Source organism: Neopelma chrysocephalum, unplaced genomic scaffold (genome assembly GCF_003984885.1).
Source record: "Neopelma chrysocephalum unplaced genomic scaffold, ASM398488v2 Primary Assembly neopelma1_100, whole genome shotgun sequence".
Taxonomy (NCBI): Eukaryota; Metazoa; Chordata; class Aves; order Passeriformes; family Pipridae; genus Neopelma; species Neopelma chrysocephalum.
In genome coordinates this window covers 3,279,364-3,294,655 of record NW_020897763.1, presented here as the reverse complement: position 1 = coordinate 3,294,655, position 15,292 = coordinate 3,279,364, and the positions used below count along the sequence as shown (strand labels likewise).

At 56.1% G+C, this 15,292-nt stretch overlaps 2 protein-coding genes across 2 annotated transcripts in view; one reads left to right on the top strand and one right to left on the bottom strand.

Moving 5' to 3' along the window:
- CCND3 (cyclin D3) overlaps positions 1 to 13,986 on the bottom strand; it is a 36,414-nt gene extending 22,428 nt beyond the window's left edge. Inside the window, exon 1 of the mRNA XM_027695212.1 lies at positions 13,411 to 13,986. The gene's annotated coding sequence lies outside the window, so the exon portion shown is untranslated. The remainder of the gene's footprint in view (positions 1 to 13,410) is intronic.
- Positions 13,987 to 14,544: 558 nt separating this feature from the next.
- The window catches only part of TAF8 (TATA-box binding protein associated factor 8), a 6,006-nt gene continuing 5,258 nt past the window's right edge, over positions 14,545 to 15,292 (top strand). The window contains exon 1 of the mRNA XM_027695210.1: positions 14,545 to 14,604. Coding sequence (XP_027551011.1) covers positions 14,545 to 14,604 — 60 coding nt within the window. The remainder of the gene's footprint in view (positions 14,605 to 15,292) is intronic.

Here is a 15,292-nt window from a genome sequence, read left to right as displayed (position 1 = left end):
CTCCTGGCTCCTGCCACTTCCTTCGGGGCCTGCAATGCCAACTTCCCGCAAGATTACAAGCCAGAAAGAGCCCGGATGTCCTCTGGACACCGGGAGTGTCTCGTGTTCTGAAAGGCTCGAGGGGAGATGTTGAACCAGGGGCTGCAGAGGCAACGCCGATAACGGTTCTTGCAAATTATCCCTCGTCTGCCCGTGCAGGTTCTTCTGCCTTCCTGACTCAGCTAATTGAGGCCTCTCTGAGGGGGCAGACTGTTAAATCAGCCCCAGGTTTCAGCAGCACAGCAATTTCTGTTTTCTAGTTTCTTGAACGAGTTTCCCAGGGAGAATGCAGAGCGTTTTTCCGCTCACCTGGATAATATGTGTATGTGATTAATGTCTACAGTGAAAAAAGTACACGTTGGAAAGAGCCAGGAGGTGTCAGGGATTAATTTCCCAGCTCTTTTGTGCCTTGCTCAGCAGCCTGGGCAGACCAAGGAGCTGCTCTGTGCCTCAGTTTCCCTCCAGACAAATGGGATAAAGGAGGTCCATAATTCTCCATTGAATTTATCCAGACATTCCAGAGAGCAGGTGTGAACATGGAGCTCAGCAAACGCATTTATTCAGCACCTACCTGGCACTAAACCTACCCAATTCATAGTTAGGTGATTAATCATTAATGATGTTCCCTTATTAATGGTGGTAAATGTCTTCAAGGTGGTAGAGATGGTGGAAGATGCTACAAGATTATGTCTTCAAAAGACCTTTATAAACACAGAAGCAAAGGATTTAATTCTCCCTGAAAATGCCATCGTGCAGTGGAATGACTGGAAAGGCACCTGGTAATTAACTTGGTGTAAATTAATCAGCTTCAGACAGGATTTAGGGACCTTAATAGCCGAGTGGTGGCTTTTGCAGTGACCATTCCCAGCAGGACTTTGACCTGCTCCAAGGGGTGGCACAAGCTCCAGGATTTGGGAACCAACAGCTATTATTGCCTTACAAGGGGTATAAATCACCCCCTACCCCAAAATCAGGGCCTTTTGGGCCCCGACACACACAGGGAGAGGCTCAGGAGGTGCCAACCTTGCTAGATAAGGCAGAAACAAAGGATCTGCCTGAGATCCAAGAGCCCAGGGAAGCAGGGACAGGCTGGGATCTGTGTCCTGGGTGAAGCCACTGAAGTCCCACGGCTGCCAAAGGGTCTGTCCCTGCCCCAGCCTGAGGGGATAAACTCTGCCAGCCCAGGGACAGGACCTGCCTGGCTGCAGAGGGTGCCCACAGGAAAAGCTGTGCCTGGCAGAGAGTCAGGCCAGCTCAGCCTCAGACTCAGGTGGGCTCCATCCAGATCAAAGCTTCGCTCCTTCCCCCACGCAAAGGATATTGTGGTGGCAGAACCACTTGAGTATAACTATATTTAAATCAGTATCTATGTAAAATAAACTGTGTCGATGTAAAGCACGACCATATTTGTGTGGGAGCATCTGCTGCTCTGGCTGTGCTGGCAAACAAAGCTCCCCCAGCTCAGGAACCCCTGGCAGGCTGCAGCACAGCCCAGATCTCCATCTCCTGAGCCCCAGAGGTTCAGCCCTGCTGGGAGCACACACTCGTGCTGTGTAAGCAAGAGCTGGAATAAAGAAATGCTCATTATTATGAGAAACACAGAAACTGAGACTCCTGCAATTAATTAAAACGGAAATCAGAGCTGGGCCACGGGAGCCTAAACACTGGGGGGACCAGAAAACGAGCTGGGGAAAAATGGTAATATTCTCAAGGGCAGATGAAGATAACCATCAGAGGCTACACCCCAGCTGGCCCTGAGTCACCCCAGGACAGGGGACTGGGCTGGCAGGGTGTGGCTCCCAGCATCTTACTGGGGATCTGTCCCTCCGCCCACCACAGCCCCGCTGGAAACGGCTCCAGAGACAGGGAGGCCTCAGCAAAACACGACACTTCAGAGGATGTTTTTCTCCAGAGAGGCTGGGAAGGGTTTGATTTTTCTACCTGAGAATAACTGTGTTATATCGTGCCCAGCTGATCCCTCCTGTTGTTCACCTCCAGGCCAGGCTGGGCTGCCCATCCTTTGGGGAGGAGCAGGATTGGGCTGGGATGCCCATGAAGGGGAATTCTGACTGAGGCTGCAGGACACAAACCCAGCCTGTGGTGCCCTGTCTGCTGCTCCAGCCCAGGCTCACCACAGTGGGTCTCTCCACGGACTGGAGCTGGGCAGCAAACATTCCTCCCATCCCACAAAAATCCTCCTGTTCTCCATCAGGACCAACCCGAGACGTTTCAGCACTTCTGGCCCTGTTTGCTAAAGAAACACTCCAGCTGTGTGTGCCTGTCCTCCCTTTCCCATAAACTCTTCATCCTCTGGCTGACTCAGCCAAGTCTGGCTGACCAGGTGGAGGAGCCCCGGTGGGACAGTCCCACGGGTGTCACACCAACAGGCAGCTCCACAGAGACTCAGGTCACACTTCCAGCCCCCAGGAAACTCCCCCGGGAGCCTCAGTTTTGTGGGAAGGCAGCTGTGCTGCTCGGGGGGCAGTGCCTGGGAAGCTGTGCCACGTCTGGCTGCCCCCAGATCCTTGCAGATGCACCTCGGTGCCTAATCCTGCATCCCAGCCCGGCTGTTATCAGGGCCCTGTGGCCTCCCTGCCACCAGACAGGTCACAGATAAGCAAAAGGGCCTTTTGTGCTCCTGCCTCCCTGCCTGGGTTTCTTGGAATCCAGCTGCTCTCAAAAGAGAAACGAGACAAACAACTGCGTGGGGCTGGGGACTGATAGAGCTGCTGGGAGCCCCTGGCACTGCCCTCCCGTGCCCAGGCAAGGGGGAGAGGCTGCCCTGAGGTATCATCAGGCTCAGGGCCCTGCACAGAGAGAAGATTAAGGGGGGGAAGAGCTGAGGGCACTTCCAGAGGCGGCTGTGCCACGACACAGGTTTTCAAGGGGACACCCCATGGTTTGGCTCAGCCCCCCCCCTCCCTTCCCCCAGGGGGTCCAATCTGCCTGTTTGTGTGTCAGTGCTTTGCTGGGGCTGCTACAGCACATAAGGGACTGGAAATAACCTCCAGTATTCATATTTGCACTCCCTGTGGAGTGACTGCCCAGCCCCCTGCCAGGGCAGCTCCTCTGTCCCACTGTCCCCCGCTCCTGGGTTGGTGTGAAGTGATGCCAAGTGTCTGCAGGAATTGTTTCAGGACAGAGATTGTGATCTGCCTGAGAGAGGGGAGACACATTCATCCAAGTGTCAGCTCTTGCTGTGAACACATCAACCAGAGTGCCCTGGAAGCTCCTGCCTGGGTCAGGAGCTGGCTCAGCTCTGGAGACCAGTGTGACATCCAGGGAAGGAGCAGATCCCTCTTCTTCAGGCATAAACCAGTGGAGATTACCCACATGACCCTAATTAGTAATAACCTATAAACCATGGACTGTGTATTCATCCCGAGCCTGACAGGACTCCCCTACTAGATGGGGTTGGGAAATGCTGCAAGGCAGACCAAATCCCTGAGTTCTGGAGTTATAACCACCAAAATCCTGGATGGTTCCTTCCGTGACGCAAACAGGGGAGCCCTCAGCCCCCTCCACACCCACAGGCAGGATGGTCACCCTGTGGCTGCTGGTGGCAGGGCTGCAGGGCTCCTTTCCAGGGTGGAAAAGGTTGAGAGACAGGGCTGGTGTTTGCCACCAGTCATCCCCCGCAGCCCCCACTGAGGTTGGTCCCCACGTGTAGGCACAAAGCCCATTCAAACAAACCTATTTTAACCCGACAAACGCCGTTAAAAGTATTCATGAGTGTTTATTTACTTCCTGCAGGGTGAAAGTTAAGGAGAAAATAGATGCTCAGCAACGATCTCTGCTCACCTGCAGAGGCTGCCGGTCGGGTGCACAGCTGAGGAGTGCAGGGCAGCCCTGAAGGCAAGAGCAGTTTCCCCTCCCCGTGTCTTGGCAGCCTCACACCTGCAGCCCTGGCTCAGCCCGGGCCCTTGCAGGCACAGGAGGTGCTGAAGATGTGTCTGGGTGCTTTGAGCTAAAACCTGCAAACCACTGCTGAGAGCAGAGATCCTGCCGGGGGTCCTGAGCCGCCTCCTCCGAGCTCTGCTCACGCCCTGGGCTGAACCCTGAGCTCTGCAAGCTTTCACAGGGCTTTAACAGTTGCATCAGAGCCAAAAACCAACTGCAAGTGAGGCAGGAGAATGTGGCACAAGGCCTTTGAAGAGAGGCAGTGCAGGAGTGTTACCCAACAGCTCCGGGCAGCAGTTTCCCCACGCGCTGTCCCAGCCAGAGTCACGGCAGGTTTTCCCCACCCTGGTGCTGTCCCTGCTGCTCTCACACCCCATCAGCTGTTTGCATGTCACTGGGGTGCCAGGGCTGAACATACCCTCTGCTGAACCCTGGGCTCGCTCTGGGGGCACTCGGGATTTGGAGCATCCCAAAATATTGGGATTTCGTCACTCCCTGCATTGGCCAAGCCACTCAACTCGGGGTAAGTGACCCACACAGCTGCACCCCAGCAGCCTGCAGGGGTGGCCTGGCTCCCTCCTGGGCAGGAGGACAGAAAACTGATGAGGTAAAGATAAAAACCATCATCTCCCCGGATGAAGAATTTGGGGAAATCTCTGAAAATCTGAGACTTTCTGGGGTATTTCCAGTGGGGAGGCTGACCTGGGCTCTGCCTGTCAATGCAATTAAATACAGCAGCCAAAGAGAAGGGCAAACCTCCCACTTTATTTATTTATTTCCTGGCTCAGGCTGGAAATTCACCCAGGACTGGTTTGGAAGGTACTTTCCATAAGCCTGGAGTCCATCTGTGCTTGCCTGGGCCCAGCTCCCCCATAAAACATGTGCACATAGAAACCTGAGCTGGCCTGAAAAGCACCAGCCCCTGAATACCTGAGTTCAGAACAGGCTTTTTTCCAAGTGAAAAGCCCTTGGAAGACAAATCCCCAGCTGCTGTGGAGAGGAATAACACAAACTGCACAGAACTCCTGGGCTGGAGCCTGTGGACTCACATCCCCCAGCTCCACTGCCAGCCTCGTGCCAGCAAAACACCTCCCAGGACCAGGAGTGCAGGATGGATGTGACTCCAGGACCAGGATTGCAGGATGGATGTGTCTCCAGGACCAGTGGAGAGTGCAGGATGGATGTGTCTCCACGGGGATGCTGCTCCTCCCCTCCCTTGGTGCTGACACAGGGGGGGTTTTGGCTACAAACCCAGGGCAGAGCTGGTTTGGGCCTTGCCTGATTTGGGAGTTCAGGCCCCAGTGCAGGTCTCAGCCCCTGGGCATTCCAGGCAGGGGCACAAACAGTTGTTCTGCTGCTTTGCCAAGGAATTTGGCACAGCCCAAGGACGCCCTGCGCTCGGGTGGGATGAGACCAGCGAGAGACCTGCACAGGCAGCAGGGCTGCCCTGGGCTCTGATGCAAAGAATAAAGCAAAACACTTCATATATTTGAGCTCTGGGGTTGTTCCCTGCCCTGAACCTCCCGTTTGCCCAAGCTGAGGTTCCTGCACTGCAGGGCCAGGGCCAGGGGCCAGGGCAGGCTCCTGCAGCAGCCTCCCTGCACCCGCTCCAACTTCTGCTCTCACATAGGAAGTTGATAAAAACCTCACTTGGGTTGCAAAAAAGAAAATCAGATTTCAAAACCGCTGCTCAGAGGGCTCCAGAGCCTGGCAGAGGTCCTGGCATTAACCCTTTCCAGAAAGTCCCTTCCAGCTGTACCCGGGCCAGGGGCTGACACCAGATCCCTCGGTCTCACCTTGCTCAGCTCTTTGGGGACTTTTTTGTTCCCTGAGCTCTTGCTCATGTTCTCTTGTGATGTGGCTTTTGCCTTGGGACCTATCACATGTCAAATCTCATCAATAACCGGGTCTGGAGGAGGAGGGGATGGAGGAAAGGGGAGGTTTGGAAAAGCTGCTGCCTCAGTGTCCACCCACTGCCAAAGGGGAGCAGAGAGGGGGGAAAAAAGCAGTGGCTGGCAAACCCCATCACCCTGTCAGCAAAACACTTGGCTCCTGCTGGGAAGATCCAGCTCCTCGGTGATTGCAAAGGCTTTCCCAGTTCTGGGTTCCAGCCCCCAAATCCTGATTCTGAGGGGCTCCTCACCAAAGAGCCAAGTTTCACCTCTTTTCAGGGTATTTTCCACCCAGCCTAAGTGAGAGTCACTTCTGCAGCTGGGAACAGACCCAGGGACCCAAATACCTGTACCCTGCCAGCCTGGGGCTGGAGAGGTGCAGGCCAGCCCTGCAGAGCCCAGGGAAGCCACTGATCCATGCTCAGGAATCCCCCTGGCACACGGGACATCCCAGAGAACCGACCCCTTGGGTTTGCTCAGAGGGTCAGCACAGCCCTGGCTCTTTGTGGAGGGTCTGAAAAAGATTTGGCCCGAGGGCTTCAGGTTGGGAAGTCCCAATTTTGCCATCCAAGACAGGTAGGAAAAATGTCCCAAACCAGGGCAGTTTTCAGCCTTTTTTCGCCCATTTCCTTCAAGACCTGACGCTGGGGCAGAGCAGAGGGAAATGCAGCAGCCACAGCTCCAGCTCAGCCATCCCCACACGAGCTGCTCCTGCTGCCCCAGCAGGCAGTCAGGGAACAGCCTAAGAGATTCTAACAGAAGAGATTCCACGTTTTCTGGGATCTGGGACACCGGATTTGTCCCACCGCTCAACACCCTCCTGCAAACGCCCCTTTGGAAGCCACGACACGGAGCTGCCCAAACCCTCCCTGCCAGGCCTTTGCCACATCCCTGCCACTGCACAAGAGCTTGGCACAAGGTCCCAACCATCCCACTGTCCTTCCCTGGGCAGGATCCGGGCACTTCCCTCCCCCCTGGGCCGGGTGGTGCTGCCTGGGGAGCAGGTGCCCTGTGCTCCCTCCTCAGCCCTCTCTGCCCTCCTCTCCCCGGGGCTGTGATTAAATCGAGCCTGTTCAACCGCCACAGCCAGATGTGGGGCCTCCCTTCATCACAGACAGAGGGCAAACCCAGCGAGGTGCCCCCGTGGTGACAGTTGTGTGCACGTGGAGCGTGGCCCGTGCCCCCCGTGGGAACTCGGTTCATCAGCCCTTCGGAGCCTTTTTAACCCCAGAACAGACCCTGCTGGTGGTGAGGCTGAGGAAGTGGCTGCTCTGTGCCCCCTGTACAAACACAACCCTCCCTGAGAAGTGTGGGCAGAGCTCAGCCAGGAGCCCTTCCCAGCACAGCCCTGCTCTTCCCCGTCTCCACGGGCCAATATCAGCCTTGTCCCTTCCATCTCCTTCCCTCCAGCCCCAGAAAACTCGCTCAGATCAGTTCTTGGGGCAACCCCAGAACCCTCTTGACTCAGTGGAATTCCTCACACCAAACCCAAGTGACCCAGAGGGAAGCTTTACCCAGGGATGTGATCCAGCACCAGCAGTTTGTAGCCACAAACATCGTCTTAACTCATTTTTTTTCCTGTCTCTTCAAAATTGCCTTTCCTGGGATGGAGGAATCGGGGATTTCCCAGCCCACCATCACCAGGTGGGACCCTCAGAGGGACCAAGGCCACTCCCCTGGGAATTGCACAAGAGGGGCAGCGAGTGGAGCCAAGGCAGAAACTCTGCCAGGGAAAGTTAAGGGAGGTTTTGGAGAAAACCTTCAGACAGAGAGAGAGGAGGAGACGGAGCCGTGAGGGAGGAGGGGGCTGATCTCTGTCCCTGTGCCCGGGCAGGGAGGTGAACACACAGCACCTATCGTGGCCTCCCAGCTGGGGCAGCTCCCCGGGGCTGTGGGGCACAGGGGACACCCCCGGGGACCTTTATCAGGGGCTGCTCCTCCTTTCTCCCAAACTCTCCATGTCCAAAAAGGGCGGGAGATGTCACGGAATCAGCGGCACATCCTGAACAGCTGCTGCTGCCACCCCCTATCTCTGCCTCACCCCTTGTGCCTCACTGCTGCTCCTGCAGCCCCCAGAGACCAAACTGCCCTGCCAGGCTGGGGTGGAGGGGGGTCAGAACCCCCCCGAGGGCTGCAGAGCTCTGGGGGGATTCAGCTCTGGGTTCCCACCGGCTCTGGATGATTCAGGACCTCCACAGACCCACTGCCTTTGGGTTGGCAAGAGCCCTCTGCAGGAGTTTTCCCAGCTCAGGCTTATTCCATGACATGAGCAGGAGCCTCCCTTTCCTCCCAAGGAGGGGAGAGGGTAGAGAGGGTGTTTCCAAGGCCCAAGGCTTCTCATGGAGCAGCCTGGCTGCACCTCCCACCTGGACAGTGGGATTGTTCCACGGGCACAGGGAGAGGGAGGGGGATGTACAGACCCAGCCAGGTCTCTCCATCCATTTGGACAAAAATCCTTAAGCACCTAATTCCAGTTTGAATGCACCTCCACACCAGCAAAGGAATCCTTCTTTGAAGGGTTTATGATTTTTAGCAACAGGGTTCCTCCTGAAGTCAAGGAAGGCTGTAAAAAAGCCATTTTTTTTGAGGGGGGAGGAAAAAAAGTCCTTGAAAGAAAACTAATGTTATTCAAGGGATTTAACAAACCTCACTCTCCCAACTGCCTATTTCAGGGTTTTTCCCCAAGAAGCCTCCCCTTTCCCTGAAGATCCTTTTTTTTTTTGAGCACAGATGAATCAACCTCAGGCTTTGTTCTTAGGAAGAATCTTTTATCAGCTTCTTGCCCTGATAGGGACAATTTTCATTTCATGTGAAAATGGGGACAAGGAGCTGATTTGATCAAACAAGAATCGGTCCAAACCCGAGCTCTAAACTCAGCTTGAGCTGTTGAGAAGGTCCAATAAGTTCACACAAGTCCCTACATTTCATCCATTGCTATTGCTTCTGTATTTCCAGGATCCCACTGGGAAGAAAAAAGTGCCTTTCATCAGCCTCTGGGCTCAGATTTGTGGATACAGGCATTTGCTCAAAGTGCTTTGCTAAGAAACACCAGCAGATTAAAATGACAGATTTAATGGGCAAGAAAAGGTGACAACTGTCCCTCTCAAGCCCGTTATTGTCACCCCCTCCTGTAACTCCAAGAATTTGCCCAACTCTGCAACTCTTCCAGTCAAACCACTGCTGGTTCTTCAGCTGTTTCCCCCCATCCCATTTCAAAAGTGGGTAAGAACACCCTCAGCAAGGGAAGGTCACTGCCAGGCCCTCCAAGGCTCTGCTCAGTTCCCAGCAGCAGAGGAAGTTTGCACCACATCCCCCAAACCCCCTGAGTCCAACCTGGGAGGATTCACCAGCCACATCCACGTCTGAGGCTCCTCAAACCCGTCCAAACCCTTCCCTTGCCCCTCAGAGATGCTCAGACAGGACCCACGGGCACAGCACCACGGCCCAGGAGGGTTTCCCAAACCTTCACGTCCTTCTGCTGGGAAGCAGAGCCAGGTCAGCCCATGACCCGCTGCAGGAATGACTCAGCTGGCCCTGGATGCTCCAGGGGGAATGTGGGAGCTGCCCACAGCCCATCCCACCCCCCCATCCCCATCCCCATCCCCGGGCTGTGCATGGAGGAGCAGGATTCCTGCCCCCGAGGAGGCACCACCCTGGCTGTGGTTTCCTGCAGTGCCAGGGGGGTTTGGCACAGACAGCAGAGAAGCTCCAGTGTGATGAGTGTGATGAGTGCCCTGTGTGAGGCTCCTGCTCCGGGATGGGGGGGGAAATGTGACCCCTGGGACCACCAGCACCTCCCTCTGCACAATCCCATGGGAATCCACAGCACAGAGCTCTCTGGGAGCACAGGGGGCTTCACCTGGCGAGGTGTGAGCCAGAGGGGTGTGTGCAGCAGCAGGCACTGGCCTGGCTTCACTGCCATCTGTGTTCCGAGGGTGCCCTCTGTGTGTGCAGCACCTCCTCTGGCAGCCCGAACCTCTGAGCCTCTGGAAATGACATTTCAATACAGGCAGGACCCCCCTGAGGTGGGGAATGGGCTCATGGCCCCAGGCAAAATGTGCCCCGTGTGGCCAGGGGGGTCAGCAAAGAGGGATAATTTGGGTTTGCTGTGACCACACATTGTACTGGCACCTGCTCAGTCAGTGGGTGAGAAGAGGAGGGTTCAATCCATGCCAGGGATGAGGCAGAGGCAGTGTCCCTTCTCCCAGAGTCCCTCCAGCTGGTTTGAAGGATCCCCTAAAGGGCCAGCTCATCATCACCCCCGCACAAGGCAGAGAGGCTGGGCCAGGCCAGTCCTGGCTCTGCCAAACGTGCCCCTGGCTGTCCCTGACACCGCTGGGGACGGGATGGTCCAGAGCATCCCTGATCCCAAGGGATTGCACCAGGGGCAAGGCCAAAGCAGCAGCAGTTTGCCCAAAGCCAGGATGGGAAGTCACAATGACAGTTTGCAGATGAGACCGGGCAGAGACCTCGTTATCCCATCCAGTGTGGGGGGAAAACGTGAGGACCAGTCGTGTTTTCTGTAGGAATCTGCCCTGGGGAGCATCCCCCAAACCTGGAGGGCTCCTCTGCCTGTTCTCTCAGCACAACAACACCTCGGAATTCCCTCGGAAAACAAAGTTCACGTGAAACCGGTTGCACAAAAGCAGCTTTGACCCATCTCCTCATCACCTCTGGACCCCAGAGCTGGGGCAGAACATCCCCTGAGTCACTGGGGAGGCAGGAGGAGCTGAGCAAGATCCTCAGCAGAGGCTCTGCCCAGCCTGGAGTGGGGCTGACATGCCTGGAGGATTAGATATGGCCCTGACTCACGGGGCAGTGGGAAGGGACAGTTTGCACATCAGCTGAATGTTGAAATAAAAGGCCCAGCAAACACCAATCACCCCAGGGACGGCTGATGGGAGAAGGAAAGATGCTCTGACATCCCAGCCCGGCCAGACAGAGCTCCTGGGACCTCCTTGCTCCTACAGGCTCATCCTGATGGAGCAAAACTTGCTGAGGGAGACACGGGGTGGGGGGAGCTGAGCCGGGGACCCTCCAGGGTCAGACTCCAGCACAGACAAGCTGGGAAGGGATCCAGCTGGGACTGGCTGGGAACACCTGTCCAGTTTATCTGCAGATAAACAACACCACTCTCCAAAGACAGGCAGTTTTCCTGTGGAGCCTTACCTGCATCCCACCTGGCATTTTGGGAGCACTCCTGCACCCTCCAGGAGCCCAATCCCCTTCCCCTGCGAGGGATGCAGCTGATTTCCTGCTCTCACAGTGCTGCCCTGCACTCCCAGCACCTGGACCTTGTTATGTCTCTGTGAGATCAAAGAGCCTCCACCACAGACACCTTCTCCCCTGTGGTTATTTGGAGGTTTGACTGAACCTCTCCAAGCTTTACTCTGAAAATTCCGCCCTGGAACACTTAACTCACACCCTGAGAGGCGTTTTGCACTCTGGAAACTCTCCTCCACCCCCTGTGCCTGTTGCATCTTTTGGAAATTGAGTCTAAATTCCAGAAGGGACCTCTCAGAACTATCCAGAGAGTTTATCTACACCCCTAAACCTCGCTGGGAAATCCTTTCTGGATCATCCTCCTGTACCAAACAACAAACCCAGCGAGAAATCTTTTACTTAGAGAGCCTTGAACAACCCCCCAGGTGCATTGCCAACACCACCACCACTGCTGCTCTGGACCAACAAACAAATAATATTCCCCAAATATAAACACTTCCTCAAAACTGTAAACAAAATAATAAAAACCAGCAGCCCCAAGGTGGCTGTAACCTCCCCGTGCTTGAGTTTTCATCCCTGCAAGGCACAGGCCAATGTCCTTAGGGGGGAAACCCCCAAAACTTTCTCAGAGGAGCAGTTTATTCCCTCCTTGCCCAGCAGCAGCAGCTTCCTTTGCCCGTCAAGTGTTTGTCATCATCAAACTGCACCACAACTCCCCCCAGATCTGGTCAGTCGAGGGATTTGGGGGGGCTCAGAGGAGCTTTTGGTGGCACCCTCGGGGCTGGGGGGGGGAGGATCTTCGTGAATTCACTGCGGGTGATTTTGGCTGCCGAACGAGGTGGCTCAGAAATGAGAACATCGTGGTCACCACGTGCCCTCTGGTGGCAGCAGGGCTGGGACAGACCCGGGCAGGAGGGCACCTGCCTCCTTCGGGGACCAACCAAGGCACATCTCGGGAAGCCACAGGCACGGAGGGAGTTCAGAGGGACACGAGAATAAACCTCTTCAAGCTTCACTCTGAAAAATTCCTGACACAGGCTGCAAAATTCCCCCCCCTACACTGAGCTCAGTGACTCCCATCTCATCACCCACCTCTCTCCAAGCTGCGATTTTCAAACATCAGGGTCACACCCCCAGCCCTCTGTGGGCTCTTCTGCTGTGCTGAGCATCTCCCCTGCTCGAAAAATAACGAAGTCTTGGGCTCTCCCTACCCAAAAAGTCACCAGTTCCCATTATACTCTTTTAAAAGATGAATTTCCAGCAGCGTCACAGCTCCCCCCAGGACTGTATGTACAAAAACAACTGTTCAGCTCTACCTCAACAAGGTGAATGTTCTCCTGTCCGGGGTCACCCGACTGCTCAGTGCCAGAGTACCTGGGATTCCCAACTCCTGCCTCTCCTTTTAAATCATCTGCCTGTAATTCTGGGTTAAACCACACAAACCTTTCCCTTTCTCGGTTTGACACCAATGATTGTTGGTAAAATGGGAAACGAAGGGAAAGGTTCCAGCCTTTGGGAAGGCACACAGACTGTCCCCACCCTGCATTGTTCATTTTGCTGCCAGCTGACTGATTTCAGAGCCCTTGAGAGACAGGTTCAAACTCTTCAATCACCATCACTGGACCTCTATGGATGTTTTCTCTTCCCACCCCATCAGTCAGAGGAGGGCTGTGCACAGGGAAGAACAACACACCCACACCAGGGATGTTGTACCATCACTGTAGGGCTGGGGGATTCTGCCAGGCTGGGGGTACCCTGCTTGTGCTGATCCCACACGGACAGCACTGCTCTGGGGGAGCTTTCCAAGGCCACTGAGCCACCAACGGGAGTATTTCAATGTCAGGTGCTGCTTTTTATCAGCTCTGAAAGCACCTCGAGTTCCTCAGCTGGAGGGTTCAGTGTCTCAGCACAGGTGTCCCATCCCTGGAAGTGTCCAAGGCCAGGTTGGACGGGGTTTGGAGCAACCTGGGCTAGTGGAAGGTGTCCCTGCCCGTGGCAGGGGGTGGCACTGGGTATCTTCAAGGTCTCTTCCCGCCCAAACCAGTCTGGGATTGTGTTCCCACCTCTGAACTCAGCTCTCCATCCCCTCAGCCCACTCTGGGCTGCCCCTGCACCCCCAGCCCTGGCACACAAACCCCTCCCTGCTGAGGGGACAGGGTGGCATCACAGCCTGGCAGATCACACCACAGCCAGACCTCCAGACCCGCCCCTTCCCCAGCCATTCCAGGGAATTCTGAACATCCCTGGCACAATCCTGCCCCACCAGCCCTGCCCACAGCTCTGTCACCCCTGCACCCAGAAGGCAGATTTCCCTCCACAGCCCACTGGCAGCCCCTGAAACCACCTTGCCTCCTACCTTTGGTGATCAAGAAGTTTGCTTTGCTCCAGCAGGTGCATTTGCCAGGAACGATCCGACCTCCCCCTTCCTCTGCCTCCTCCTCTCCCTGTCCTTGCAGGGATTTTGGTGCTGCTGCAGGTGAGGACCAGCAGCCTGTGGGAGCTGTGCTGCCACCCAGCCCCAGTGCACTCAGGACCTTTAATTCCCAGCCTGGCAGCTGTTGTTTACATCACTTTTTTTTCCCCTCTCCCTCTCACGGGCAGCAATTGGTTCTCACAGTGTTCTTGCTCTCCCACACATGTGCTAAAACAGGAAGCGAGGGGTGGGAGCTGAGGGGGGGTGGTTTCCTGTGCTGTCTTTGTGAAACACTTTGGTGAGAGCAAAGCTTTGATCACGGACGCGTGAGTGCACGAGGTGGTCACACCGAGGAGCAGCTCGGAACACACAGTACTTACAACAGGAAACCCTCGCTGCTCCCATGGTTACAGGGCTCCTGGGGCTTCCAAAGGGGGTTTAGTAAATTATTTCCGAGTGGGATTGTGATGCCGGGGCAGGAGGTTTGTGTTCCCGGTCACCCTGCAGAGGCAGGGGCTGGGCTTGCTGCACCACGTGGAATATGACAGGATTGGCTCGAGTCAGGATGTTCTTTGATGGAAGAACTTGTGTACTTTTAAGCCTAACCAGCAGGAAGGGAGAGCTGCTCAGAGCACAGGCAGCAGTTCCATCCCTGGCTCCAGGACATCCCGGAATGAACAAGCCTTAGGGACGAAGTAAATCAGGATGTCGATGTGTGTCTGTGCAGACATTGCTGACTTGGCAAAAAACTCGAAGTCCCCGTGCTCTAGAGCTGAACTGTCTTCGTTATAAACCCCATCTGGACACATCCCTGTGTCACCTGCTCCAGGTGACCCTGCCTTGGCAGGAGGGTTGGAGTGGATGGGGGGATGAAGATGTACGGGTGAGATCCAGGTGTGTGTGTGTATGTGACATCCAGGTGTGCAGGGATCCAGGTGTGCAGGGATCCAGGTGTGCAGGGATCCAGGTGTGCCGCTGGATCCAGCTGTTGCCGCCGCCCACGTGCTCCCTCCCCGCCCGAACTACAACTCCCACAGTGCCCCGCGCGCCCGCCCGTCCCCGCACCGCCCCTGGCGCATGCGCACAGATCCACATGGCTCCAAGATGGCCGACGCGGCGTCCGGCGGCTCCGGCACGGTGAGGGCGGCTCGTCCCCGGGGCTCGGGGCCGCGGTGGCGGGGCCGGCGGCGGGGTCGGGCAGGGCGGCAGTGCCCGGTGCCCCCGGGGCGCGGGGCAGGCCCAGGCCCGGCCACGGGGAGCGGGAGTGGCGGCCCGAGGGAGGGAGGCGCTGATTGGCTGAAGGGCCCAGAGAGGGGCGGGGTCTGATTGGCGCGTACGGCGGGTTCTTAAAGGGGCCGCGGCCCAAAGGCGGCCGGGGGGGATTTACATGTACGTGTGTGTACATGTGTGTGCACATGTGTTTGTACATGTGTGTGCACATGTGTCCATGCTGGGTACATGTGCGTGTGTTCCTGCCCTTGAGTCCTTCAGCCCACCCGCGTCCCCATTCCCTGGGGGTACCAGGGCAGTACCTGCTCCCAGACCCTTCCCAGCACCTGTTCCCTGCCCCTTCCTATTACTGTTCCCAAACCCTTCCCATTACCTACTCCTGGGTCTGTCCCAATACCTGCTCCCTGTCCCTTCCCATTCCCATTCCCTGCTCCTTCCCATTCCCATTCCCTGTCCCTTCCCGTTCCCTGCTCTCTGTCCTTTCCCATTCCCATTCCCTGTCCCTTCCCGTTCCCTGCTCCCTGTCCCTTCCCATTCCCTGTCCCTTCCCATGCCCTGCTCCTGCCCTTTCCCATTCCCATTCCCTGTCCCTTCC